A 21,879-nucleotide genomic window follows, 5' to 3' on the forward strand; every position below is an offset into this window, starting at 1 on the left:
TGAAAAGGATCAAGAAGATATTATAAGAATGTAACTAGTATTAGTTTTATATCCAAATAAGAAAAAAGTCGGAATTGTACTCTTCATGCTCCTATTCAAAGAAAGTACGCTTAAGTATTCCTTAAGGAATATTGAACTTTCAAGGAATATTGTAAATAGAAATTCTAGGATCTCAGGAAAAGAAATTCAAGAGACAGTAAAATGTAATATACTCAAGTCTAAAGAAAATGCAAAATAAAGCTGCTAATTAGATTAACTGTTAATACAAGAGACATTTTTACAAGGTACAGTACCTGATTAGAACTGGCTTTTTCAAGTCTGTCAATCATAATTTCAAATTGCAAAGGCTTAATTTCCATCTTTCTGTTAAGTCTATTTAATAAGGTCTCATCTTCTGAATCCATATCATAATCTGGTTGTTCGTTGTCTAGATTAAAGGCTAGAAAAGAAAAAAAAATTCTTCAAACTCAGGAGAAATCATGGAGTTATACAGAGTCTATATTCAACCACAGGATACTCCCAAAGTATAAAGCATTGACCAAAGAGGAGTTCACGAGCAGACATCAAAAAATTGGTTTTAGAGATTCCGTTGAAGAAAAAATAAATTTTAATTCACATATGATTTAAAGTTTCACAGAACAGTAAAAACAGCAACTAGAATTTTTTATTTTAAAAATAAAGGGTCACAAATATATATATTAAAATATAAAGTAGCAATTATAAAAAAAGATATTTATTCACATGGTAGTTGGGAGCATAAAGAGAAGCTATGGAACTAAATTAACAGTCCAGAAATAAACTCAGGTATAAAATATATGATGGGAATGGCATTTCAAATCACTGGAGATAAAACAGATTTAAACAAACAAACAAAAAAAGAGGCGCTGGCCTGACAGACTAGTTTTCTTTAAAAATAAATAAATAAAATTAACATTTGCAACATTATAGATGGACCTGAGGGCGTTATGCTAAACGAAATAAGTCAGAGAGAGACAAATAATGTATGATCTCACTTCTACGTGGAACCTAAAAAACAACCCAAACTCATAGAAAGAGATCAGACTTGTGGTTACCAGAGGCAGAGGGTGGGAGGAAAGGGAAATAGAGGAAGGTGGAGGAGGAAGAGTATGAGAGAGAAGCAAAAATTGATAGGAAAGTATAATTTTCAAAATTTCACTTTTTTGGGGTACAGTTTCTTCTCTTGGCTATCTCTCAGGCTTTATCATCCATTAACAGAGAGAACAACCAATATGTCACGTTATCAAGAGATACTGCTTGGAATATTCTTAGGGATGTGAGCTAACAGCAAGAAATATGCTGTTTAAAATGAAATCTTCTTTAAGGATTGCCTAGCTCTGAGAAGTTGAATTCTGAATGTGCCCAGAAATTTATTTCTGGGCCCCTGAAGTCAACTGCTTATTTTTATGAACTGACAAAAATCAGCATGAGGTACTCACTAATATTTAGAATGGACCACTATAATTTGATTTACATTAGTACTATAAAAAGTATACACATTCCTGCTATAACATGATATATGAGTTTCTCAAAAAAAAATCCTCTATATGCAAAATTGTACACCAAAAATAACAGGCTTATGTAAAATCTATGTAACTTTGTGTTATCAGAGTCCAAGCAAACCATAAACGTTACAGTAGATGGCCACGTCTACTACCTCAAGGGATACTAAAAATGCACAAAAATAACAGAATGGAATTGCTGGCTTGTGGATACTGAGAGAACACAGACTGTAAGGGAACTTGGCGCGTTGGGGCTCCAGCAGGAAATGCAACCTGCCTCTATATGAGAGCTGTGCAAGGCTAGGGGGTACACCTTTCTGGGAAAGGCATCTTAGGTGCAGGCACTCATTTTTAATTTTTTTTTTTTTGCGGTACGCGGGCCTCTCACTGTTGTGGCCTCTCCCATTGCGGAGCGCAGGCTCCGGACGCGCAGGCTCCGCGGCACGTGGGATTTTCCCGGACCAGGGCACGAACCCGTGTCCCCTGCATCGGCAGGCGGACTCTCAACCACTGCGCCACCAGGGAAGCCCTAATTTTTTTAATATAGAGTTGAAAGGACTCTTTCCATGTTGAGCAGTCAAGGAAAAGCCTTTGCTCCTCCCTACTGAAGATTTTAATCCTTCTGTTGCTATTCCAGCCCCCTCTGGCAAAGAAAAATCATAGAAGAACCAGGACAACTTCTATGTAGTATTGACCTCATTCCCTCCTTTTATTGATTGTTGTTGAGCTAATTGGTATCATAAACACTTGTGCAGAGTAGTCTGTACAGCAAATGTGTATTACTAAGGACAAAAGTAATAATTTTATCCAGATCACCTGTCCTGATATTATTTTTCTTATAAAATCCTAAATGATACAGATTCCCCATGTCACAGCTCTTTTTGTAATGAATGAGATAGTGTTTATAAATCTACCAATTGATAAATAAATGAGAGAAATGTATATAAAAATATTTCACAGGGGCTTCCCTGGTGGCGCAGTGGTTGAGAGTCCGCCTGCCGATGCAGGGGACAAGGGTTCGTGCCCCGGTCCGGGAAGATCCCACATGTCGCGGAGCGGCTGGGCCCGTGAGCCATGGCCCCTGAGGCTGTGCATCCGGAGCCTGCGCTCCGCAACGGGAGAGGCCACAGCAGTGAGAGGCCCGCGTACCACAAAAAAAAAAAAAAAAAAATTTCACAGGCAATCAACTACATAATTATATAAGCATCTATGTTACTACTCACATTCAATTTGCATTCAAAGGGCTTTTATTTTGGATGGGGGTGTCAAGAGAAAGTGTTTTATTTTTTTAATGTGGTAAAATACAAGTAACAAAATTTATTATCTTAACCACTTTTAAGTGTACAGTTTAGTGATATTAGGTACACTCACAATGCTGTGCAATCACCACCACCATCCATCTCTAGAAAGCACAAGAAGGATTTTATAATTTCCTACTACCATTTCTTGCTTATGCTACCAAAAATATGGATATACTTAGTACTGTCTAGAAATAATACCTACCTCCTACATGTATCACAGAAACAATTTACAGAGTAAATCAAAAGATGTTTGTAAAACATACAAAATCCTGGTTTAGTACTAATTCAATTTATTAAGTGCTTACTTAATACGTCAGGTAGAAAGCTAGGTATGGTAGATGAAGAGATGAATCCCTGTCTGTAGTTCCTCATTTGGAATATGACAGTATTGACTTATACTTGTAAACACTCCTGTATAGGAAAAGAACTTTCCGTCTCTCAAGATTTTCCTCCCAAACACACATACCTGGTGGTCACTGGGCTTAGAACATTGTTTTTGTGTGTGTGTGTGTGTGTTTAAAAATCATTATTTATTTCTCCCGCAGTGCATCCCAAGTCTCTCCTACATCTGATTAGTTCCAAAACTATTCAACTCCAGAACTGGTCCAGCAATGCAGCTGCCTGCAGCCGAGCCTGGGAATTGTCAGATATCTGCCAAGGTGTTGTAAGGCATGGGCTGTGTCCAGAGATGGAAGTGTGGAAAGCAATGCTCCCAGTACCACTCAGCTCCACGTCTGTCAAGCACCTGGCTCAGGTGGGGCTCAGAATACTGTTTGTTTGTCTTAACAAAGCATTATAATATATCCTTTGAATTACATGACCATATCCCAGTTTACATCTTTTCTGTTCTCTGATTTAGAGGAGCAGTATGGCTATATATCATGCTTCTTTTGGATACTTGCAGTAAAGAGGTCAACTTGGGTACATATTTCTGAATTCTAGTTCTTTGGAAGGGAATTGCACCCCTGATGGATACTGTGTGCTACTGATGAGAACAATTCAATTTCCATTCCAAATGAGTAAACCCTTTTAAAACAAGCCTGGCAATATCCCTCATGCTCTTCCTTTCCTACCAGGTCCCAGGCAATATGGCTCTAGGAAATAAAGAGAAAAAAGGCCATTCTGCCATCAAAAAGAGAGTGACCAGAGAATACATTATGAATATTCACAAACACATCCATGGAACATGTACCTCATATATCGAGAAATCTGAAAACTCACCATGAAGGAGATGGAAACACCTCATGGGTATACTGCTAACAAGCTCAACAAAGCTGTCTGGACTAAAAGATTAGGAATGCACCCAACCATATTTGGGCTTGTTTATTCAGAAAACATTAACATGAAGATTTACTGAAGAAGCTCTATACACTGGTCACCTATGTACATATCCTCACTTTCAACTTGCAGAGGTACAGGAGAACAGTTTACAAATCCGAAGACCAGAAGGCTTTGCATTTCTTCCTTCTACACAGCATAGAGTAATAGGTATCTTGTAAAACAATGGGCAAACTAGGGTCATCTGTGTGGTCTACAAAGCATCTAATAATAAGCTGGTCTGCACCAAGACCCTAATGAGAAACAGAATTGTGCTCATCAACAGCACACAATACCTAGCAAAGGTACAAGTCCCACTATGCACTGTTCCTGAGTCACAAGGGGCAAAGCTGACTCCTAAGAAGAAAATTTAAACAAAGCCAGTCAAAAAATTTAAAACAAATATGATTAAGAAGGAAAATTTCTGAAGGAGTTCCTCCTCCACAGCAGACAAAGCTTCCTGAGAGCTTCGCTTCAAGGTCTGGCCAATGTGGTCAAGTGGCTAAGTAGATCGCTTTATGTGCTCAAGAGTGAGAAACTGGAGTTCCATCTAAGGAAGATCAGGGCCCACAGAGGCAGACCCTTCTCCCTACCATCTTAGTTCAAAAACCAAACAAACCCCAACAGACAGTTATTATGAAAAAAGTAATTGTTTAAAATCACAAAGTTACTAACAAGGAGAAAAAAAAGGGCTGCCCAATCCACCTTGAATACTTCCAGTGAAGGGGCAGACAGATGTATTGTTTGACAGCTGCTTCTTACACTGAGTCAGTATCTGTCTTGTATATTTCTTCTTCCACACCTCTAACAATTAAGTTTACTTTCATGTTAAAGAAAAAATTTTCACCTAAAAATCCACTCATACACACATTTTTATCTTCAATTTGAAACAGAAACAAACCATAAACAATACTCTTGAGATTTAAAAGTTTCACATGTAGATAAAGTGATATAAACAAGAGAGCAGCAATTCCTGATTTTAAATGTTTTTTTATTATCAAAATTACTCCATTTTTATTAGTGAACATTTTTTTACCTAAAGTTGCTTGTCTTCTGAACAGGAATCAAAGACAAGACTGCAGACACTAAAGGCCATGAGAATGGAGACAATATTTATTACTATGCTTTCAGATTCCTTTCCTTATGAGTTTATTTTCTCTGAAGATCAACATATATCATTAAGGGTCTATAATGTGCTAGGTTCTAAAAACAGAAAGGAAGAATGGGAATACTCAAGATTGTAAAAAAATTTTTTAAATCTGTATGCAACCTGTCAAGAGGAAAACTAGAATAAACAATATGCTGGGAGATCTAGACTCCAATTACCTTTACCCAAATTATATAGTAGTTACTCTTCTCTAGTAAACAGAGGGTAAAAATCTTAAAAAGTAATAGTTCTGGGACTTCCCTGGTGGTGCAGTGGTTAAGAATCTGCCTGCCAATGCAGGGGACACGGGTTTGATCCCTGGTCCAGGAAGATCCCATGTACCACGGAGCAACTAACCCCATGTGCCACAACTACTGAGCCTGTGCTCTAGATCCCATGAGCCACAACTACTGAGCCCATGAACCAAAACTACTGAAGCCTGCATGCTCTAGGGCCCATGTGCCGCAACTACTGAGCCCACGTGCTGCAACTACTGAAGCCCGCGTGCCCAGAGCCTGTGCTCCACAACAAGAGAAGCCACTGTAATGAGAAATCCGTGCACCGCAATGAAGAGTAGCCCTCGCTTGCTGCAACTAGAGAAAGCCTGCATGCAGCAATAAAGACCCACCGCAACCAAAAAAAAAAAAAAAAAAGGAATAGTTCCTAAGGATAGTTGCAGACCAAAACCCCGATGTTCAATTAATCATGTAATTCCCTTTCCTTGTGTTGGTGGAAAAACAACAGGTGTGGAGGAAAATTACATAACTAAAAAAAGTTTACTCAACAATATTTAATACAGTAAAAATCTCACTGTCATAAAGTAAACTGGATAATTTTCATTTTAAACAAGTTTTTTTTTCTTATTCCTGGAATCCATTTTGAATTTTCTCTTTCAAATCTCCTTGTTACCTTTTTTCTTTTTCTAGTACGCCAGGGTCACATTAAAAAGCAAGACAAAACAAAAAAGTTTACAAATAATAAAAAGTTACATGACCTAGAGTTGGAAACATCTTATCTTACAGATCAGAAAACCGAGGTTAAGAACTTTGGTGAGTTGAGCACAGGTTTCAGGGTCTTGACTCAGAGCTCAGTGCTTCTCCCACTACACCACACAGATGCTAAATTAAACTCTTCTAATCATAATAGCTGTAATAAAAAGTTCTTTGACTGTCAACGGGAAATAAATTAAAAGACTGTTTTTGTTCAGCCATGGACTTAAATTTTAAGATAATAAATTACATACATTTAATAACCAAAGATAAAAAAGATTAATTTACAAATAAAACAAATGCCAGTTGACTACAATGCATGTAAAAGAAGATACTGCGAACCCAGTGCACCAAGCACTCAAGGATTTGTTAAAAACAAACAATAGGGCTTCCCTGGTGGCGCAGTGGTTGAGAATCCTCCTGCTGATGCAGGGGACATGGGTTCGTGCCCTGGTCCGGGAAGATCCCACATGCCGCGGAGCAGCTTGGTCTGTGAGCCATGGCCGCTGAGCCTGCATGTCCAGAGCCTGTGCTCCGCAACGGGAGACCACAATAGTGAGAGGCCCCCACACCAAAACAAAAAAAACCCAAAAAACCCCACAAACAATAAAAATTAAAATGAGAACGAACTCTAATAAGACTTTCCCACTTAAAGTTATTTTACATCTAGAAAATGTCCAACATTTACCTATGAATCATCAATGATAATTTTTTAACATAAAAAGAAGCAACATTATACAAAGCTCCTACTTTCATGCATCTTTAAATTTCTTAAATGCTTACTTCTGGACACTATTTGCCAATATCCAATCCCTTTTTCTTTCTTTTTTTCCCTTTCTTTCTTTTTTCCCCCAATCCCTTTGATGCAAGCAACAAAATAAGACGGAGGCAATAGTGCACCTTGTTTTGTAAAGGTTCTTCTTTGAAAGTATTAACAATAACACTTATAAGAGTGTCATTCACTTAAAAACTCTCTAGTCTACCTCTTCTTCCAGCTCTGCATTTCCTTTCTTATACAACTTTCCAAAATTATGTTTATTAATCCTTTGAACCCAGTAACAACAAACACTGACTATACAACATGTACAACATGTGTAACAGGCTCCCTGATAAATTAAGATAGATAACAACACCATAAAGCATAGAGAAAGTGGTGAAAGGTAATTCCAGACAGAGAGGGTAGCAGGAAAAAAGACAGAGAATATGCTTAACTACAAAAGACATAAATTATCAATAATGAGTTTGGATAGGAGGCTATATGATTCCAATGTACCTTCAAATAGTAGGACAAAAATTCAAAACCATATGTCCACGGAAGCTGTATGCACATATATAAAATGTATATATATATATATTTTAAAAGTAGAGTTGAAGCGTTTTACAAGTCTAGCATCAGCAATGCTATTGCATATCTAAATCTCAGTTAAATGGAACCCAGTGTACAATAAAGTGGGCTCTGACCAGGTAGACCTGGAAGCAGTTGGAATAAAACATCTTCCTAAGATCCCACATACTTAACTCTAAGGAAGTCCAGGGATCTGACAAAGGCTCATAAGTCTCTCCTTGACATAAGTAGCATCAAAGCCTTTAAAACAGTGTTTCTCAAACTTAAGCATTCACCAGAATCATCTGATTGAATCAAACAGATTGCTGAGCTTGATGACCAGTTTCTGACCCAGTAGATCTGGAGTGTGCCTTGTGAATTTGTATTTCTAACAAGTTCCCAAGTGATGCTGGACAACCTTTTGAAGACCTCTAACCTAAACCCAAGTCTTCACTCTTAAAAGATTATAAACTTTACTTATTCCTAATGTGAAATACAATGAATTTTAAAAATTCTTGTATTGTTAAGATCCTCAGGCTTCAAATAACTTTCAAAGATACTTAATGATGAACTAGTATATCTCAAAGTGCAGAAGCAACCCAAGCACCATCTCCTCCTCTGCTTGGAGCTCTCCAAGGTTCTGATAACCTCCAAATCTAGTTATTCTAAATGTTGTACCAAGAGATCATATGAATCTTGATAAAGTCAGAATTCTTGACTTTGATTCCCCAAGATTTCCTATTGTTATAAGACTTGACTAGAGACCTTACTTACACTTTCCTCCCAATGTATAGAAAAAGAAAGTGAAGTGCAGAAGAGTTCAAGGCCACTTTTTACAAGATTATATAGTGATCCAAGGCTGTCTACCAACTAATTTATTCTGTAAGGAGTTCCAGGTTTATACTATAATCAGGATTATTCTCGTAGTCTTTCTGCTGACTAGCCAACAAACTACATTCCTGTCTCACTTTGAAGAATTCACTTTTTATATTAAAAAAAAAGTATTACTGGTCAAAATCAGTAGCAATGACTACAACTATGGGAAGCACAGACCATGAGAATGGGTAAGTGGATACTCTGAATTTTCGGGTAGAGATTTTCATAGTTAGAGAGGGGAAAGAGCCTAATGATATTAGATAGGACCCAGGGGGTGTGATACTGATTTAAAAAAAAAAAGGTGTATAAAGATAATGATCCCTTTATTCTCCCTCAAATTATGCTTTTTCTTATTAGTCTTCTCTTTTCTCCTCCTTCAGATTCTTCCTCCCGTGTTTTCTAACAACTCAATAGACAACTGGGCAAGTAACTGTTCAGGACATAAAAATGCTAATGGATTCTAATCACATGAAAAGACCCTCAACCTCATTCATAAGAAATCCAAATTAAAACTATACTGAGAAATCAGAGTAAAATCTGGGTTTCAGGTAATGATAATAATGTACCAGTATGATTTCTTAGATTCAACACATGTGCCACAGTAATGCATGATGACAATATTAGAGGAAACTGAAACTGGATGAGAGGTATACAGGAACACCCTGTACTACCGTCACAACTTTCCTGTAAATCTAAAATTTTTCCAAAATCAAAAGTTTATTTTAAAAAAATTACTACACTGAGGTGTATTATCTCTTACCTACCAACTGGCAAAAATCAAAACATTCAAAAGCAATCTTTTGACCAGGATATGGGGAAACAAGCTCTCTCATACTTTGCTAGTGGACATACAAACTGGTATAACCCTTAAAGAGGGCAATTTGATAACTTCTGTAAGAAAAAGATATAATCGTACCCTTATGAAATTCTTTATATTCAAAATTATTCACTGAAGCACTATTTGTAGTAACAAAAGACTGGAAACAATCCGAGTTTCCTTCCATAGGAAAATGGATAATAAACTAGCACATCCCAAACACAAAGGACTACTTATGCAGCAGTAAAAAGGCATGAGGACACACTCTACACGCTGATACAGGACAATTTCTAGACCATACTCTTACACACACACACAAAATATGCTAAAAAGTACATATAGTGTGCTAATTTTTCTGTAAGAAGGGGTATAAGAATATCATTTCCTATGTACTTCAATTTGTGTAACAAAACCCTAAAAGAATAGATAGACTAATACAAGTGGTTACTTATAAGGGGAGGATGACTGGAGTAGAGGGTAGACAGGGATGAAGTTGTTTTTGTATATTTTTATTTTGGAATATTCTAAATGCATTATCTATTTAAAGATAAATTAAAATCATGTTACTTTGCGACTCTAAAAATGATTTTGTGTTTTAAGAAAATATTCTGGGTCTGTGATCCCTATGTACTGTGATCCCCAGATTCTTCTGTTCAAACCTCTTATCTTATTCACTCTCAACCAATCTTTCAACAAGTACAGTAGGAGGACAAAAAGCCTCACTCAGACATCTGGGTTCATGCAGTATCTTGGCTTAATTAGTACAAACTAATTCTACAATTATATATTTTATATCAGTAAGAACACACATTCTATTAATATCTATAGTGTAAAATAATTAATAAATAAGTCACAGAAAGAGAACGTATCTTTCTAGCCCACTAAATGGTCAGGAACTTGAGAAATTAAACAGCAGTATTCTTTTTTTTTTTTTTTGCAGTACTTGGGCCTCTCACTGTTGTGACCTCTCCCGTTGCAGAGCACAAGCTCTGGACGTGCAGGCTCAGTGGCCATGGCTCACGGGCCTAGCTGCTCCGCGGCATGTGGTATCTTCCTGGACCAGGGCACGAACCCGTGTCCCCTGCATCGGGAGGCGGACTCTCAACCACTGCACCACCAGGGAAGCCCTAAACAGCAGTATTCTTATAAATAGACTTGTTTTAATGTTAGTAAAGTATTAAATGGACAAGGAAGTAAACTCAGTATACAGAAGATATCAGAAAGATTTAAAATAGAAATCTTAATAGATCTGAAAAAATCCAAACATATAGAACATGAATTAGAGAGCAATGAATAATTTCCTTTACAAAAAGAGACTCTTTAACTAAAGATTTCACCAAATATTCTTTTCAAAAACCAGCCCTACGGAAAAAAAAAAAAATCAGCCCTATGGTAGATATATCTCATTTTAAAATACACATTTTAGACTTCAAAACATACTGCAATGACACAATAATCAAATCGGTGTGGCTGCCATAAAGACAGACATACAGACCAATGGAACAGACAGCAAAGAAATAAACCATTATGTATATGACCAAATGATCAAAAAGGGTGCCAAGGCTAAACAATGGAGAAAGGATAGTCTCTTCAACAAATGGTGTTGGGAAAACTGGAAATCCACATGCAAAATATGAAGATGGACACTTATCTTACATCATATACAAATATCAACTTGAAACTCCTAGAAGAAAACAAAGGCAGAAAACTTCGTGACACTGGATTTGCCTATGATTACTTGAATATGACACCAATAGCACAGGCTACAAAAGCAAAAATAGACAAATGGGACTGCATCAAACTTAAAAACTTTTGCACAGCAAAGGAAACAATCTAAAGAGTGAAAATATGGAGTGGGAGAAAATATTTACAAAACATATATCTGATAAGGGTATAACATATATCTTTATGTAAGAATATATAAAGAACTCCTACAACTCAAGAACAAAATACCAAATAACCGATTTAAAGGATATGAATAGACAATTTGCCAAAGAAGATATACAAATAGCCAACAAGCATATGAAAAGATGCTAAACATCACTAAACATTAGGGAAACACAAGGCTAAAATGAGATGTCATCTCACCCTCATTAGGATGGCCACTTCTAAAATAAAACACAACACAAAAAATTACACTTGGGGTGAAAGTGGAGAAATTGGAACCCTGTGCATTGTTGGTAGGATGATAAAATAGGTGCTGCCACTGTGGAAAAAATATGAAGTTTCCTCAAATATTAAAAGTAGAATTACCATGTGATCCAGCAATCACACTTCTGTGCATATATCCAAAAGAACTGAAAATAGGATCTCAAAGAGATATGTGAACACCCATGTTCACTGCAATGTTATTTACAACTGCCAAGATATGGAAGCAACCAAAATGTCCATCAACAGATGAATGGATAAACTAAATGTGGTATATACACACAATGGAATATCATTCAACCTTAAAAAAGAAGGAAATCTTGTCATATGCTACAACATGGATGAACTTGTCATATGCTACAACATGGATGAACTTTAAATAAATGGAAAGTGAAATAAGCCAGTCACAAAAAGACAAATACCACAGGATTCCACTTAAAGTAGACAAATTCACAGATACAAAAAGTAGAACGGTGGTTGTCAGGTACTGTGGGGAGGGTGTTAACAGGGAACTGTTTAGTTTCAGTTATACAAAATAAAAAATTCTAGAACTTCCCTGGTGGCGCAGTGGTTAGGAATCCGCCCGCCAATGCAGGGCTCATGGGTTCGAGCCCTGGTCCAGGAAGATCCCACATGCCATGGAGCAACTAAACCCATGTGCCACAACTACTGAGCCTGCATTCTGGAGCCCGTGAGCCATAACTACTGAGCCTGCATGCCACAACTGCTGAAGCCCACATGCCTAGAGCCAGTGCTCCGCACCGCAATGAGAAGCCTGCGCACTGCAACAAAGAGTAGCCCCCGCTCGCTGCAACTAGAGAAAGCCTGCACGCAGCAACAAAGACCCAACACAGCCAAAAATGAATAAATAAAATAAATAAATTAAAAAAAATTTCTAGAGATCTGTTGTACAATGATGTGTACATAGTTAACAATACTGTAATGTATACTTAAAAAGTGTTAATAGAGAAAATTTGTTATGTGTTTTTTACCACAACAAAACAACAACAAAAACCCCATTTTAGGGACTTCCCTGGTGGTCCAGCAGTTAAGACTCTGAGCTCCCTACGCAGGGGGCCTGGGTTCGATCCCTGGTCAGGGATCCCGCATGCTGCAACTAAGAGGCCACATGCCGCAACTAAAGATCCCGCACACCGCAATGAAGATACCGCACGCTGCACCAAAGATCCTAGAGCAGCCAAATAAATAAATAATAAATAAATATTTAAAAAACAAAACAAAAACACCCATTTTAACCTGAATCAAATCCCAGGAAAACAGGCAAACCCAAATTGAGGAACACTGTACAAAATAAATGGCCTGTACTCAAAAATGTCAGTGGCATGACGCACAAAAAGATTTAGGAATAGCCCAAAGCCATCATGTGATGGCTGGATGCAACATATCATCTGAAGTTTTCCTTCACTATTAAGAATATTAATGGGGCAATTATTAAAATACAAATGAGGTGAACAGATTAGGTAACTGCAGTGGCAATTACTGATTTTGGTAACTGTGCTTTGGTTATGTAAAAGAATGTGTTTTTAAGAAACACACACTTGGGCTTCCCTGGTGGCGCAGTGGTTGAGAGTCCGCCTGCCGATGCAGGGGACACGGGTTCGTGCCCCAGTCCGGGAAGATCCCACATGCCGTGGAGCAGCTAGGCCCGTGAGCCATGGCCACTGAGCCTGCACGTCCGGAGCCTGTGCTCCGCAACGGGAGAGGCCACAACATTGAGAGGCCCGCGCACCGCAAAAAAAAAAAAAAAAAAAAAAAAAAAAAATAACGTGGAAGTAAGGACATTGCTGAACTCAACACCACTATCAATCATATTATGGATATAATAGACATCCATAGACCACGTCATCCAACAACACAGATTACACATTCTTTTCAAGCTCACAGGGAACACTGACCAAGATACCACATCCTGGGACATAAAAAAACACCTTAATAAATTTAAAAGAATAAAAATCATACAATATCTGCTCTCACATCACAATGGAATTAAACTAGCAATCAATAAGAGAAGCATAGCTGGAAAATCCCAAAATACTTAGATATTAAACAATACACTTATAAATATGGTCAAAGACGAAATATCAAGAGAAATTTTAAAATATTTTGAACTAAATGAAAATGTAACTCATCAAAATTTGTGGGATGTAAAAAAGCAGTGCTTAGAAGAAAATTTAAGCATTGAATGCATATATTAGAAAAGAAGAAAGATCTAAAATCAATAATCTAATCTTCCACCTGTGGGAACTGGAAAAGAAAGAGCAAATTAAATCCAAAGTAAGCAGAAGAAAAGAAACAGAGTAAGAAATAGAGCAAAAATCAGTGAAATCAATAGAGAAAAATATCAACAAAACCAAAAGCTGGTTTTTGGAAAAGATCAGTAAAATCAATAAGGCTCTAGCCAAGCTAACTCAGAAAAAACGAGACAGAACATAATTACTAATATCAGAAATTTAAAAATAGGGAGCATCACTACCGAAGCCACGGACATTAAAAGGATGGTCAAAGAATACTGTGAACAATTCTATGCCCACAAATTTGATAACCTTTATGAAATGGACTAATTCCTTGAAAGACACAATCTGCCAAAACTCACACAAGAAAAAATATACAATCTGAATAGGCCTGTCTCTATTAAAGAAATTGAATCAATAATTAATAATCTTCCAAAACTGAAAGTACCAGGCACAGATGGGCTCACTGGTGAATTTTACCTAACATTTAAGGAAGAAATCATATCAATACTCTACAATGTCTTTCAGAAGATAGAAGCAGAGGGAATTCTTCCTAACTCATTCTATGAGGCCAGCATTACCCTAATACCAAAATCAGATAAAGACATTACAAGAAAACTACAGACCAATATCTCTCACGAACATAGAAGCAAAAATCCTCAATAAAATAGAATCTAAAAATGTATAAAAAGAATTATACTCCATGACCAAGTGAGATTTATCACAGTACCTGTGATAAATACATTTTTTCCCTGCAAAGCTGGGGGAAAAAAAAATCAATGAATGTAATCCACCACATCAACAAAGAAAAAAAATCAAAATTATATCAATAGATATAATTATTTCTGCTCTATTTTGGTTTCTGGTCAAACCAAAAACCAAAACTCTATTGGTATCAGTAGATTTCTGCTCTATTTCTTATCCTATTTCTTTTCTTCTGTTTACTTTGGATTTAATTTGCTCTTCCTTTTACAGTTCCCACAGGTGGAAGATTAGATTACTGATGCAGAAATAGTGCAGAAAAAGCATTTAACAAAATCCAACATCCATTCATGATAAAAACTGACAGCAAACTAGGAATAGAGGGAAATTTCCTCAACTTGATAAAGAACATCTACAAAAAACTTACAGCAAACATCATACTTAGTGGTGTGAAACTAAGAGCTTTCCTACCAATATCAGAAACAATGCAAGGATGTCCCCTCTCACCACTGCTTTTCAACGTTGTACCAGAAGTCCCAGCTAACGCAGTAAGACAAAAAAAAAAAAAAAAGGAAACGAAAGCTATAAAGACTGGGAAGGGAGAAATTAAACTGTCTTTGTTCACAGATGATAAGCTTGTCTATGTACATATGTATATACATTCTATTAAAGAACTGACCCAAAACTCCTGGAACTAAGTGATTATAGCAAGGTTGCAGAACGCAAGGTTAATATACAAAAGTCAAACACTTTCCTATATACTGCAATGAGAAAGTGGAATTTGAAACTAAAAACACAAAACCATTTACATTAGCATCCAAAAAAATGAAACATTAAGGTACAAATCTAACAAAATACGTAAAAGTTCTATATGAGGAAAACAACAAAACTCTGGTGAAACATATCAAAGAATTAAATAAATGGAAAGACAGTCATGTTTATGGGTAGGAAGACTCAATTTGGTTAACACATCAGCTTTTCCCAACTTGATCTAAAGATTCAACGCAATCTCAATCGAAATCCCAGCAAGTCATTTTGTGTATCAATCAGTACTGACAAAGTGGTTCTCAAGTTTATATGAAGAATCAAAAAAATCCAGAATAGTCAACAGAATACTGAAGAAGAATAAAGTCAGAGGACTGACTTCAAGACTTACTATGAAGCTACAGTAATTCAGACAGTGTGCTATTGACCAAAAAACAGACAAAAAGATCAGTGGAAGAGAACAGAGGGTCCAGAAATAGCCCCATACAAATACACTCAACTGATCTTTGACAAAGGAGCAAAGACAAATTCAATGGAAAAAGAATAGTCTTTTCAACAAACAGTGCTGGGACAACTGGACATCCATATTAAAAAAGATGAATCTAGGCACAGACCTTACACCCTTCACAAAAAAAAACTCAAAATGAATCACAGACCTAAATGTAAAACAGACCTATAAATCTACTAGAAAGTAACATAGGAGAAAATCTAGATGCTGTTATGTTTGGTGATGAAATTTCAGAAATACCACCAAAAGCAAGATCCATGAAAGAAAAAAATTAAGTTAGACCTCTTTAAAATTAAGAACTTCTCCTCTATGAAGGACACTATTAAAAGAATGAAAAGAAAACCACAGACTGGGAGAAAATATTTAAAAAACTCATATCTGATAAAGAACTCCAAAATATACACAGGACACTTAAAATTCAACACTAAGAAAACAAAGATCCCAATTAAAAAATGGGTAAAAGATCCAACAGACACCTCACCAAGGAAGATATACAAACTGCAAATAATGATACGAAAAGGTACTCAACATCCTAGGTTATTAGGGAATTACAAGTCAAAATAATGAGATACCATTATATACCTATTAGAATAGCTAAAATTCTAAAATTGACAATACCAAGAGCTGATGAGGATACAGAGCAACATGAGCTCTCGTTCACTGCTGGTAGAAGTGCAAAATGGAATAGCCACTTTGGAAGTCAGTTTGGCAGTTTCTTACAAAGCTAAACACCGCCTTACTGTACAAACCAACAATTGCACTCCTAGGTATTTACCCAAAAGAGATAAAAACTTACGTCCACATAAAAACATGCTATTACTTAGAGTACATTTTTCATAGTTGCCAAAAATTGGAAGCAACCAAGGTGTCCTTCAATAGGTAAATGAATAAACAAACTCTGAATTATCCATACAATGGAATATTATTCAATGATTAAAAAAAAAAACTATCAAGCCAAAAAAAAATTAGAAGAATCTTAAATGCAAACTGATAAGTTAAGGAAGCTAGTCTGAAAAGCCTATGTACTGTATAATTTCACCTATATCACATTTTGGAAAAGGCAAAACTACAGAGAGAGCAAAAAGATCAGTGGTTGCCAGGGATTTGAAGGAATGAATAGGTGAAAATACAGGGAGTTTTTATCGTAATTCAACTATTCTATAAGGTAATGTAATGGTGGATCTATGACATGGATTTTTAAAAATCCATAAAACTGTACAACACAAACACCAAAGAGAATGGACTTTAGTTAATAAGGTACTGACTACATTAACTGTAACAAATGTACCACACTAATGCAAGATAATAATTGTGGAAATTTGTGTGTGTGTGTGTGTGTGTGTGTGTGTGTGTGTGTGTGTGTGTGTGTGTAGGAGGTAGTATATGGGAATTCGCTGTACTATCTGCTCAATCTTTTGTAAATCTAAAAATGTTTTAAAAAAACCCTATTAATCCACTTAAAACTATGTAAAGGACCTGAACAGGCATTTGTCCAACGAAGATACATGAATGGCTAACAGGTACATGGAAAGATGCTTGGCCTCACTAATTATTAGGGAAACGCAAATCACAATCACAAGATATTACCGCATGCCTGTTAGAATGACCAGCACCAGAAAGACAAGAGATAACAAATGCTGGTAAGTATGTGGAGAAAAGGGAACCCTTTGTGCACTGTCAGTAGGAATGCAAATTGATACAACCACTATGGAAAACAGTATGGAGGTTCCTCAAAAAGTTAAAAATAGAACTACAATATGATTCAGCCACCCCACTTCTGGGAATAAGCCAAAGGAAATGAAAACACTGTGTTGAAGAGATATATGCACCCCCATGTTTGCAGCAGCCTTATTTACAATAGCCAAGACATAGAAACAACCTAAGTGCCCATCGACAAACTAAAGTTGTGGTACAATGGAATATTATTCAGCCATTAAAAAGCAGGAAATTCTGCCCATTTACGGGCATTATGGATGGACCTTGAGGGCATTATGCTAAGTGAATTGAGTCAGACAGAGAAAGGTAGCAAATACTGTATGATCTCACTTAGAAGTAGATATAAAAAAAAAAATTTCCAACCCCCCATCCCAAACTCATAGAAAGAGAGATCAGACTTGTGATTACCAGAGGTGGGAGGCTGGGGGAGGGATAACTGGATGAAGGTGGTCAAAAGGTACAAACTTCCAGTTATGAGATAAGTAAGTTCTGGGGATGTAATGTACAACATGATGACTATAGTTAACATGGCTCTATGTTACATATGAAAGCTGTTAAGAGAGTAAATCCTAAGAGTTCACATCACAGGGGGAAAAATATTTTTATTCTTTTTTCTTTTTCTGTATATGAAGTGAAGGATGTTAACTAAATTTATTCTGGTAATCATTTCAAAGTATGTGTAAGGCAATTCATTATGCTGTACACCTTAAACTTACACAGTCCTGTATGTCAGCTATATCTCAATAAAACTAGAAGAAAAAAAAAGCATGGATTCTGGAATCTGACTGCCTGGTTCAAATTCTGGCTCCCTTAATTACAAGGTCTTGGGAGCATGCTTGGGAGCAGGATTTCATTGTGTATATATACCACATCTTCTTTATCCATTCATCTGTTTATGGACACTTAGGTTGCTTCCATATCTTGGCAACTGTAAATAATGCTGCTATGAACATTGAGGTGCATGTATCTTTTCAAATTAGTGTTCTTGTTTTTTTCAGATATACACCCAGGATTGGTACTGCTGGGTCATATGGTAGTTCTATTTTTAGCTTTTTAAGAAACCTCCATACTGTTCTCTGCAGTGGCTGCACCAATTTACATTCCCACCAACAGTGTATGAGGGTTCCCTTTTCTCTACACCCTCACCAACGTTTGTTATTTTTTTTCTTTTTGATGACAGCCATTCTGACAGGTGTGAGGTGACACCTCATTGTGGTTTTGATTTGCATTTCCATGATGATTAGTGATGCTGATCATCTTTTCATGTGCCTGTTGCCCATCTGCATGTCCTCTTTGGAAAAATGTCTATTCAGTTCTTCTGCCCACCCCCCCCTCGTTTTTCTGGCCATGCCAGGCAGCACGTGGGATCTTAGTTTCCCTGCCAGGGACTGAACACGCGCCCCCTGCATTGGAGTGCTGAGTCTTAACCACTGGACCACCAGGGAAGTCCCCTTCTACCCATTTATAAATCAGGTTGTGTTTCTGATGTTGAGTTGTATGCGCTGTTTATATATTTGGATATTAATCCCTTATTGATATCATTTGCAAATATTTTCTCCCATTCAGTACATTGTCTTTTCATCTTGTCAGTAGTTTCCTTTCTTGCACAAAAGCTTTTAAGTCTAATTATGTCCCATTTGTTTATTTTTGCTTTTATTTCCTTTACTTTAGGAGGCACATCCAAAAAAATATGGCTGCAATTTATGTCAGAGTGTTCTGCCTATTTTTTCCTCTAGGAGTTTTATAGTATCCAGTCTTACATTTAATCCATTCTTAGTTTATTTTTGCATATGGTGTTAGAGAATGTTCTAATTTCATTCTTTTACAAGTAGCTGTCCAGTTTTCCAAACACCACTTATTGAAGAGATTGTCTTTTCTCTATTGCATATTGTTGCCTATTTTGTTGTAGATTAATTGACCATAAGCAAGTGGGTTTATTTCTGGGCTCTCTATCCTGTTTCATTGATCTACATGTCTGTTTTTGTGCCAGTACCATACTGTTTTGATTACTGTAGCTTTGTAGTATAGTCTGAAGTCAGGGAGCATGATTCCTCTGGCTCTGTTCTTCTTTCTCAAGATTGTTTTGGCTATTCAGGGTCTTTTCTGTTTCCACACACATTTTAAAAGCATTGTTCTAGTTCTGTGAAAAATGCCCTTGGTAATTTTTTTAAAATAGTGGACATAAGTAAATGCATATAGGCCCAAGGGGCATGCTCCTTGTACTCAGACTTCTCTTTCACTTCTCTATCCCAGACTGTCAAATGATTATTTCGTTTTCCCAAATACCTGGAATGACTTAATATGTAATTTTCTAAGTTTTAGGGCTCCTCATCCTTTCCTGGATTAGTAGTTACCCAGATACTGCTCTACCATTTTAGCACTACTGCCCACACTCACAGCTTTATCCAAGGATAGGAGGCTCAGCACAATCTTGAGAAGAGAGGAAGACCCTTAAAGCCAGCTAACCTGAATGCAGGTTGCCCTCAGGGCCTGACCTTGCTCACTGCCCCTGATATCACTCCTCTAACCACCTCAACCTGGAATCTAGCTTCACCTGGAATGTGTTATCCACAAATCTGATACAATCCACTCCTATACTTGTGGCCTGGCTTTTCTGGTATTTATTTAAATGTGTGATGTTATTTCTGCTCAATTTGATTTCTTAATAGATATCCAGTGACATTTTTACAAGAAATGATGTTCCTAGAATGCATCCTTTCCACCAAAAAGTTTTACTGTATAAACAAAACAATGCTCTTCATTTGGTATCTTCTCCAACTCCTTCCAATCAAAACATATTTGCCCTGCCAAAGCAAAAGGTCAGTTATCATCATTTTTGTTTAATAGGGAGAACAGCAAAAAACATTCCAAGGATAATGAAATTAAAGTTGGATGTTAGATCAGCATCTGTCTCACTCTTGCTGAAAACCTAGTAGAATACATATGTCCACCTTACACTAAATAAGCAGAATTTTTCTTCTTTTCCAATTGTAGACTTGACAATGGTCAGCTTCACTGAACTGAGGAGTCAGTTTCAAGTGTACTGAGGTGTACAGCAGTGTACACGCATGGACAGGAACCTTCCCAGGGCTTAAGATGTTGGCTGCAGACACAAACAGCAGAATTCAGTTTCCTTTGAGTGGGTTCCTCTCCCTGCCTGACAGATAACAAGGGGTGCTACCCCACCAATTCTTTCTCCTGAACTCTTTCTTTCAGCCAAGAAACAGGTGAGACATTCTACTGATTTGTGTGTGTAGGAGTAATGCACTGAGAAGGGGAAGTGAACCTTCATTTCAAAACAAGCAAAGGAGTCCTGTTTCAAAGAAGCATTTAATTGAGTTCAAAACTGGACATAAATTAACTACAGAATACTTATGAAACAATATCTTAAGTTCCTTCACTTTCTAAAATTCTGAGATACTGTAAAATATGATATTAAGTAAAAGGGGTAATGGAAGGTCAAAATAAAGAATTTATTGCTATGTAAACAGTCATTTCCTTAAAAAAAAAAAAAAAGGTTTGGATCTTGAATTTAATGAAGTTCTTAAACTCCAAAAGGAATGAAAGAATTTTAACATCTGGGTTGAGGTACCCAAAGTAAATTTGTTATAACAGTAAGTAAAACAGAAGTAGCATTTTCTGTATGTCACACAACTGACCAATGTGTAGAATTAGCTTAAATGAGGAACAGTTTGAGTATCTTGGGTCATCAATGACTATAGGTCACCAAGATGCTTTCGACCTGGTCAGAACACCACAATGTGTTGTGATTAAATAAGTTCCCCAGAATACCAATATGGGTTACTATGGCGAACTGGTACCAAAAGGGACAGGAAAGAACAGGCAGGTTTATCTCACATCCACACCAAGACTGGAGTCATTCCACTCCTAACTCCTTCTTGGCAGATAATTTTTGTCCTAAAATGACACTGTTGGTGAATAAGTGAGCTCAATTTTTAACCTGATCCACAGAGCAGGTCTCTCAATTTCACTGTACACACCAATAATTTTATTCTTGTATTTTATTCTGTATATAATTTTGAGTCCTACGAGATCAATGTCTCAAAAAAGTCATGATGTGTACGCTTATATCTTCACCATTCATTCACTGATTTATTTATTTGGCAAATATTTAACTGCATACCTAATCATATGCTAGGTACTACAGTAAGCAGTAAAATTAAAAGGGAAAAAAGAAGTCCCTCCTTTCAATGAGCCTTATGAACTAGTGAAGCAACAGAGGGCAAACAATCACAACTGCAGGTGGTCGATGCACACAACACAGGAGAGCTTGAGGTAAACAGTGCCAAGAACTCTGCTTAGAGGGGTCAGGAAAAGGCTCCTAAAGGTAGTCCTGGAGACGAGCCTTGAAGAACAAGTTGTATTTTAAAAAGAGGAGAAGAGAAGTAAAGGGCTATGTAAAGCCCTGGAGGCATGAAAAAATAAGAGATAAGTCAGAGATCTAAAAGGAGCTCATTATTATTGTATCTGGAAGTG

The 21,879-nt window shown here is 36.9% G+C and overlaps 1 protein-coding gene across 2 annotated transcripts in view; it reads right to left on the minus strand.

The window, feature by feature from the left end:
- EPC2 (enhancer of polycomb homolog 2) overlaps nucleotides 1–21,879 on the minus strand; it is a 107,543-nt gene that overhangs the window by 40,168 nt on the left and 45,496 nt on the right. For both annotated transcript variants that reach the window (XM_060152941.1, XM_060152939.1), the window contains exon 3: nucleotides 294–439. In XM_060152941.1, the coding sequence (XP_060008924.1) occupies nucleotides 294–439 (146 nt within the window). The remainder of the gene's footprint in view (nucleotides 1–293; nucleotides 440–21,879) is intronic.

Source organism: Lagenorhynchus albirostris, chromosome 6 (assembly GCF_949774975.1).
Source record: "Lagenorhynchus albirostris chromosome 6, mLagAlb1.1, whole genome shotgun sequence".
Lineage (NCBI taxonomy): Eukaryota > Metazoa > Chordata > Mammalia > Artiodactyla > Delphinidae > Lagenorhynchus > Lagenorhynchus albirostris.